We start from the raw sequence: 8,641 nt of genomic DNA, 5'->3' as shown, positions 1-8,641 counted from the left end.
TAGCATTTTTAAAAAAGATGATCCAGGAGCCATGAGGATTAAGAGAGATGTTTTCCCAAATCACTAAGAAAATGGTATTTCCGAATTGTGTTTGACATTAGCAGTAAAGAACTGCAGTTACATAGTATTATTATTTAACACGACTAATAATTCTTGGAATCATCTCTGTTTTCAAGATACATTTAAGTCCTATTTGCAGTTTGTGTCTCATTATTTAAAACATTATTATAACACTTTGCTTCATGGCAAAACAACTTCATTAAAAAGAAAAAAAGAAACTGTGCGAGAGAAAGAAAGAAAAACCCAAACCACAGCAATTTGTAGAATATCTGAGATTTGTTTCAACTTCCAAACATTTTATGTACAATATTTTTTTCAGACTACATAGTTGAGTGGAAATGCTTTGAGACATAGCAGCAGAAGTTTATGAAAAGGAATAAAAGGTGAAATAAATAATTATAAAAAACCTTTCTACTGTCTCTGGACTCATCAAAGCTTCATATGGCCTGATCATCTCAATTTTTTTCTCACTTATGGGACAATTTAGGGGCAGATTAACCCAAGAATGTAAAGTTGAGAAACTGGATTTAGAAATTTGCATTGCATTGTTACACATCTACAAGGGCATTTTAATGCCTATAAACTGCCACTGAGGCAAGCATGATGTCACAGTCACTCACTCTCCACACCTTCCTTGGGATTGTTCATTCCAGTCTCATTTAGATTAGGTAGTGATATTCACAACCTTTGAAACTGCTTTGAAACTGCACACCAGAGAAGCTGCTTATACCTCCCTCTCTTTTTCTTTCTCCTTTCCTCCCTCCCCCACTTGCAAAATTTATTGTCCACCCAATTCCAGTGCACTTGGAGTATTCCAGGCTTGTTCCTTGGATCTCAGGCCAATCCAGCTTGCTATTTCACATCAGTACCTGCACCTTAAAGTTTGCTTTTGTACAGAATAACAAACAAAAGAATGATCAGGGCTTTTTTTTTTTTTTTTTTTGAAACGCTGATTAGTCCGTGTTTGCTGATAGGCTGAGAATGGTATGAACTTTCTGAGTGCCACACAAATTGCTCCAAAGTAGGCTTGGAAATGATCCAAATGAGCTCTTGGTGGCATCAGACTTTTTTTTTTTCAGAATTACAGTTGAGCTTTGGTGGCTAGCAGCTCCCATCCCCAACCAGATTGACACCAGAATCAAATGTTGGTGAAAGATGATCTGTCTAGCAGGAAAGAGTGGGAGACATACTATACAATTCAAAGCAGGGCAGCTGGTTTTCTTCACATACCAAAATGATCACGATCAATTGCTAACCAAGGTCCAAGATCTGCACCAGAGCTGGTATTCAGCAGGTTCTGACCAGTTCTGGAGAACCGGTAGCATAAATTTTGAGTAGTTTGGAGAACCGGTAAATACCACCTCTGACTGGCCCCACCTCCGTCTATTCTCTGCCTCCTGAGTCCCATCTGATTGGGAGGAGTTGGGGATTTTGCAGGAACCTTCCCCTGCCACACCCCACCAAGCCACGCCCACAGAATCAGTAGTAAAAAAAAATTGAATCCCACCAGTGATGCTTTCCAGAACAAGATAGCATCCCCATAACTGTGGCTCATAGCAAGGATCTCCTTTGGACTGCTCTTTCTCTAGAAAGGGTCTCAGGCTAGTGAAAACTCCTCTGGGGCCTTGATTAAATGCAGATGGGGTAGGGCAATTTCTGCTGCTTGTTTCCTCTGCTTTCACATCACTATCACCACAACAGCTTGAAACTTCTCATACAAGTTTATGCCCAGAAAATCTCAGTCAGAAAAGTCCTCTGGGCAAGAACGGAGAACAGTGATGGCCACCCAGGGGTGGACTACATTCATCAGTCAACAGTCTGTTAATAAATACATCAGTGGTTGCATTGCTCTTTCTGGAGACAGAGCCCACTGGGGCCACTTAAGCACAGTTACGCTTGGATAAGGAAGGGAGAGGAAAGAAGGCCAACATCGCGCTCCAGGGTTTAGACAGATTACATTGTGAGAGGCGCCCAAGTGCTCTCCTTGTCAGGAGATGACGGAATATCAGTGGAAGCTCCAGAAAACAAAGAGCACTAAGAGGTCCCTAGGTAACCGTTTGGTACCCACTGGAACTTTGCAGAAAAGAACTGTGTTTCCCAGAGCCTGGTTTTCTTCTCACTGGTCAAGGATGTTCAGGATGAGGCCTCTGGTGCATTTGGTCCTTGGAGGCTACTACCCTCGTCTTTGGTTGTGTATTATGGACAGGCCAGGAGTGCAGAGCTTTCCCCCATTTCCCCAGGTTCTGTTGCTCTCTCTGTTGAGATTTTGAAGAGTAGCAGCTGTGCTACTAGGAAGGGTCTCGGGCTAGTGAAAAATCACACCAAAATCACCCCCTACAAACTACAGAAGAAGAAGCAATCAGGAGTACGGGGCTGGTGTGCAAGGATGTTCTTTCCACCCAACCACAGAAGCCATAAAAGATCCTGCTCTTTCTCTCCTACCATCCCTATTCCCACACTCCCACCCTGGCCTTTCCCTGGCCCTTCCCAGCACAGAGATTTGTATTAGTGCGTCTTATGCAAAGTCACCAGATATCTGTGCTCCGAGGAGCCCTTTCTGCACGGGGCACTTCATGCGTTCTTCGGCTGCGGGCTTTCCGCTTTTCCTCCAGATGTTTCCATTTCTGGCCTTTAGACTTGATGTTAAATAAAGGAGGCAACGGAGGTGGCTTTTTCTTGGGCTGGTGGCTCTTGCGGCTCCATAGCTGCTCGCACACCTGGTCCACGGTGCTGAGATTGGGGTGATCCACCAATTGTAAGAAATCTTGATACCAAAGTTTGCGATGGAAAGGTTGTGTGGCTTCTTCTTCCCAAGAGAGGGAGAGAGAGTCAGCCTGCTGGGCAAAGATCACTTCCAGCTGGAGGCGCAGCAGACCCTGGGTAAAGCCGTGCTCCGTTGCATGGCAATAGTAGAAGCCAGCATCTTTGGGCTGCACACTGCGCAACAGGATTCCCCGCTCCATCCTGATGACCCGATCATCCAGCAGTACCTGGAGGTTAATGAAATACAGACACAAGTGAAACTGAAACGAACGTTCCAATTTTATGAATTTTATGTCTCACTGTGAAATTGTCTTATTACTGAAATCTGTACGAAAGATCCTCTCAGGACATTGGTGTGATTAGAGTCAGAGAGAGATAGGACAGCATCTTCTCCAATATTGCTCCAAAATTGTGGAATGGATGCAAGTCCCTCCACTCATTTTACTTCTAGAAAAGATGATGATGGGCCTCTTAATTTTCGGTGTTCCATTTGTGGTTCTCAACATTCCCAATGCCGCGACCCTTTAATACAGTTCCTCATGTTGTGGTGACAACGCCAACATAAAATTGGTGTCTCGGTTCCTAAGACCATCGAAAATATGTGTTTTCCGATGGTCTTAGGTGACCCCTGTGAAAGGGTCGTTTGACCCCCAAAGGGGGCCCGACCCACAGGTTGAGAACCACTGCCTTAAATGATGATTTCAGGGGACTTTATTATTGTATTGTTCAATTTTACATTCATTCTGCCTTGGTATTATTTATCTACATATCTACATAAAAAACAGTATGTGCATTTAGAAGGCTGACGCCATATCAACAACTTAATCTGAATTTGTTAGCCTCACGTTCATTCAAACAAAAGCGGGATCACCACTAGCATTCAGATGCAATTCAAGGTTCTTCTCTGTCCCCTTTAAACGCCTAAGTGGCTGAGGCACTGGATATCTCTCGGTTGGTCTCCTTTGGGTTAATTCTATCAATCTAGTTCTAGTAAGATCAGGTGGAGAAGGCTTGCCGAGGATCCCCACCAGGGGTGAAATCAACTTATCTTCGCTACTGGTTCACAAACGTGAGCTCTCGCGCCACCTCCACGCTTGCACAGAACCTTCCACGAATGCACAAAGCATCAAAAGCAGGATGGGATGATGTCTGGGTGAGTGGGCGGAGCCTCCTGCCACCAGCGCTACCTGTTCACCCGAACCGGATAGAAACAGTTGAATTTCATCCCTGATCCCCACCCATTCCATGGAAGGAATGATATGGAGGGTGGGGAGATCCAATAGCTGAGCATTATGGCGATAGTCCTCTTTTTATGGAACAGCTTACCCTTGGATATCCAGACCATTCCCTCCTTGTTATTTTCTTTAAAAAGACACCCATAAAACATGACTCGCTAAGAAAGCTTTGAATATAAACGATACTATCCTGAAAGCGTGGTGTATGAAATTGAGGCCCTTGTTTTTATTGGATCATTTGTAATGGTTTCCCTCCTGTTTCTCTCCCTATGGCCTTGTTGTAAGCTAGTCGTTATGAATGGAGTGTCATACAAGTTGGGATACATGAATGAAAGGTTGAATAAATAAAATACACTATAACTTATACAGGTAGTCCTGGACTCACAACAGTTCATTTATTGACGGTTCAAAGTTACAATGGCACTGAAAAAAGTGACTTATGACTGTTTTTCACAGTGATGACCTTTACAGCATCCCCGTAATCATGTGATCAAAATTCAGACGCTTGGCAACTGGTTCATATTATGATTGTCCCAAGGTCATGTAATCACCCTTTGGTTCTGACAAACAAAGTCAATACGGAAGCCAAATTCACTTGCCAATCACGTTACTAACTTGTCAACTGCAGTGATTCACTTAGCAACGGAGGCAAGAAAGGTCACAAAGTGGGGCAAAACTCACTTAAGAAATGTCTCATTCAACAACAGAAATTTTGGGCTCAGTTGGGATCGTAAGTCAAGGACTACCTATAGCGTTTTATAGAATAAACCAATTATCCAAAAATAGCCAACAAGGACATCCTCTATATTGCTTTCAATTATAGCTGATTGATGCTATCAGCATACTTTTTCTCATTAGTAGAAAAATGTGTGCACGCAGCAATTGGGTTTTACCTCCTTCTGGGGGTCACTCTTAGTCTTCTGATATGTCCACACGATCTTGGCCTGCAGTGATTTAGGCAGACACTCTAGAAATGTGCTGCTGCCTTCCACTCCATAGATTTTCTTTTCTGGTACACTGGTTTTCTGAGGATCTGTACAAAACCAGAAAGGATAACATGAGGAATCAAAACGAAATTGTCTATCAGTTAAATGATGAGGAGCACATGGGCCCAGTCCAGTAGCAAAGCCAACCATCAGGAAAGAAGCATAACAACTTTGTTGAAATTAATGAGAAAAGAGAATGGTTCCTTGAAACACCTGTGAGGGCAGGATATGTGAGTCCAGAAAAAAACACATGCAGAATCCATGTGAATTATGAATGAAAGAAGCTATTTCTGCCTAGCAGGGTTGATGGATATGAACATTTAAATGACTGGAAAGGATGGATTCTGATGAGACATCCTATTAATTCTCTGCCATATTTTTCTTTTGTTTTGGGTTTTCTAAGAAAAGGGAAGACACTGGATTTAGGAAAGTATTTTAAAATTACAAGGACCTTAATTTGGAGTTGATTCAATAAAATAGGCTTGGTATAGTGTTCATTTACTTTCTGCTCTGCTGCCAAACACCCTTAATGGCTAAGACATTGATAGCGATCCTGGGAATTTCAACACTCATTCAGTAAGATTGTTTATAATTCTAGACCAGAATTTCATAGCTTTCATGGCTGCCATGTGTCCAACACTGGACCCCATGATCAAGATTAGATCTAATCTAATAACATCATTTTCCTCCTGCAGGGATGGAGAGTCCATTAAAATGATCCTGCACCTTAAGAGTTATAGAACTAAATAGATACCTTAAAGGGATTTCTATAAGTCAGAGTCCAGTAAACCCTTGACCTATGGAATGAGGAAAGAGAATAGGCCACTGATACTCTCTGGCACTGTAGAGACAAGGTATGGTTTTCTTGGAGCTTATGCACAATAAGCTTGATTCAAATAGATTAAAAGTGATAAAGTGTTCACTGTACAGCCAACCACTGAGACATTTATTAATTCGTGGTAATGGCTGTAAAGACGAAATTATTTGCTGCTTCCATTACAGCTTCAACTATCTGTCCAGCTTCAACTTTTTATGGCAGACAAGAGCTTACTATTATGGGGCCAGATAATGTAATGCAAGAGCCCGTGGTGAAATTCAATTTTTTTTACTACCAGTTCTGTGGTTTGGTGGGCATGGTGTGGCTTGGCGGGCATGGCAGGGGAAGGATACTGCAAAACCTCCATTCCCTCCCCACTCTGGGGCCAGCCAGAGGTGGCATTTGCCAGTTCTCCGAACTACTCAAAAATTCCGCTACCTGCTTCTTCAGAACCTGACAGAACTTGCTGAATTTCACCCCTGCTTGGCTCTCATACCATGTAAAGACAACTGGTTTCCCACAAGACACCGAGCACAAAATCCCTAAGCTTGTTTTGGCCCAGACTGTCCAATTGGATGAGCAGATTTAAGAGCACTCACATCTAGAGCACAAGATACTGGGATCTCCATTCCTCACATCCTGGCGTCGGAATCGCCTGTTGGGGAAAAAAGTATGAAAAAGATTTGCCAAACATCCTTCTGGGGTTGGACCTGAAGCCTCTGGTCTGCATATCCACCCTTCACTGATTACATCCAGGAGCCACGCAAATAGGATCATTGGACTCCAAGGTTACAGGGCCTAATCTCTATAGGCTGACCCTTGGCCATACCGTTTGGTATTCTGCAGGTATCGAGTGCAGGTGGTGCCATCCCAGGCACAATAGGGGTCCCTCGCCAGGCAACATTCTGCGCAAGCTTTGCCATAGATCCCACAACGGTGCAAGGGCAGTTGTGAAATGGAAGTCCTGGATCCCAGGTACAGCTGTTGCTGTTGGAAGACAAAACCACCGAGTCTCCTTAGGGCCCAACCACATCTGGATGGAAAATAACCTCCTGCTTCTAATGGGTTACTGCTTTGAGAAGCAGTTCATGAGGCCTACCCTAGGCTGCCTGGTGCCGCTCTAGTGAGTGTACTGTAACAAGGGAGAGGAAAATGGAGGATGGATACGATCAGAACCTTCTAAATCACCAACAAGATATCTAGCAGGGATCCATAACTTGTATAGATGGGTAGGCAGCCCAAAAGGAAATTAAGCAAATAATTGCCATATTTTTTGGAGTGTAAGACGCACTGGAGTATAAGATGTACCAAGATTTTGAAGAGGCAAAAGAGGCAGACCTCCCAAACCCTCTGCACACCTCATTTTTTGTGAAAAACGGGACATACAGATAGCTTGAAAGGCAAAGTACTCTGGGGGTGGGGGGAAATGAGCAAAATACAGCCTGTTTTTTGCAAAAACTGACCCTTTTTTGGTCCCAAAAAAGGCATTCATAGCCTTTAGGAGGCTTGAAGAGTGCTCCTGGGGGCTGGGGCGGGGCAAAACGAGCAAAAAACGGCCCATTTTCCACTCATTTTTGCTCTCCTCAGCTCCCAGGAGGACTTTGCAGGCCTCCCAAACCCTCTGCACATCCACTTTTGCAAAGGGGGTGGGGTTTTGGGAGGCCAAAAATGTTGTATTCAGTGTATAAGATGCACCCAGATTTTCACCCTCTTTTTTGGGGGGGGAAAGGTACATCTTATACTCTGAAAAATACGGAATTTTTCAAACATGAACATTTTACTTATTTTGTTCATGGACATCTCAAGGAAAAGACACGTGAATGCAATACGATGTCCTGAAAGAGTTGCAAAATCATCATTATCATGTTCATCACCATCAAAAAAAAAATCTCTTGGGCAGAAGAAATGCCTAGATGTAATCATCCCTATTTTGATCATCTTCTGCCACCAGTTTCTCTCCCCACCTGTCATGATTTATTTAATTATTTATGAATCAATGCACTCAAAGAGCAGTTTTCCCCCTGTTTTCCATACGATCACTTCCCAAAGTTGTTTCCCCCCCCCCCGTTGCGCTACATACCCGCTTGGACGAGATCTGCATGCTAGTAATAGGAGAGGAATCCTGTCAAGGAGAAATGGAAATAATTAGGAGGGTGCTGAATTGCTGATTTAAAAAAAGCCACTACCTTTCAGGAAGTTCTCCAGGTAACTGCCAGTAAGGGGTAGAAGGAATAATGTTGAGGAACAACAGGGTTGTAGTTGCAAGCAAGCAAGACAGCAGTCAGATAAAAGAAACCAGAATCCAGGGCAGATTGAAAATTTAAGAAAGTGTCTAGACAGGAGTCTCCCTAGTTTCCTAGTTCTCAGGAAATTTAATGGAGGAAGTGGGTAAGCACATCCAGACTTGCAAGAGAATGTTACTGCAACCTTATACTAAAAGTAGCATTGCTCTGTATGTTGACTTTGGTTTCTTTGTGTGGGCTATGTTGAAAGGGTGGCACTGCTTTAGTTTCTCTGGTGGAGCCTTGCACTCTCAGCCTGAAGCTAGAAAAATAGAAGCACTTACCATGGCTAGGACAGTGCCCGACTTAACCCAATCATCCCAATATTGATACTTGTGGTTCTGGTGGCAACACACGATCACATCAACTGGTAGGGTTGTGCAATGTTTTGAATTGCAGAGGAAAAATGTTTCTCTGTCACAAGGATTTGAAGATAACATTCATCCTGACTTTTGCCAGGATTGTTTGGCTGCCCTCTACTGTTGCAGCCTGGTCCTG

At 43.4% G+C, this 8,641-nt stretch overlaps 1 protein-coding gene and 1 long non-coding RNA gene across 3 annotated transcripts in view; one reads left to right on the top strand and one right to left on the bottom strand.

Moving 5' to 3' along the window:
• The window catches only part of LOC309383847, a 381,089-nt gene that overhangs the window by 116,862 nt on the left and 255,586 nt on the right, over positions 1-8,641 (top strand). The window lies entirely within an intron of this gene.
• Positions 153-8,641, bottom strand: part of SEMA3B (semaphorin 3B) — a 47,167-nt gene continuing 38,678 nt past the window's right edge. For both annotated transcript variants that reach the window (XM_081936761.1, XM_081936760.1), the window contains exons 14-18: positions 7,942-7,983; positions 6,691-6,848; positions 6,461-6,516; positions 4,952-5,091; positions 153-3,050 (exon numbers count right to left, since the gene is read on the bottom strand). In XM_081936761.1, coding sequence (XP_081792887.1) covers positions 2,586-3,050; positions 4,952-5,091; positions 6,461-6,516; positions 6,691-6,848; positions 7,942-7,983 — 861 coding nt within the window. In that variant the 3' untranslated portion in view covers positions 153-2,585. The remainder of the gene's footprint in view (positions 3,051-4,951; positions 5,092-6,460; positions 6,517-6,690; positions 6,849-7,941; positions 7,984-8,641) is intronic.

Source organism: Natrix helvetica (assembly GCF_964273705.1).
Source record: "Natrix helvetica genome assembly, chromosome: 1".
Taxonomy (NCBI): domain Eukaryota; kingdom Metazoa; phylum Chordata; class Lepidosauria; order Squamata; family Natricidae; genus Natrix; species Natrix helvetica.
This window is presented reverse-complemented; position numbering and strand designations above follow the sequence as displayed.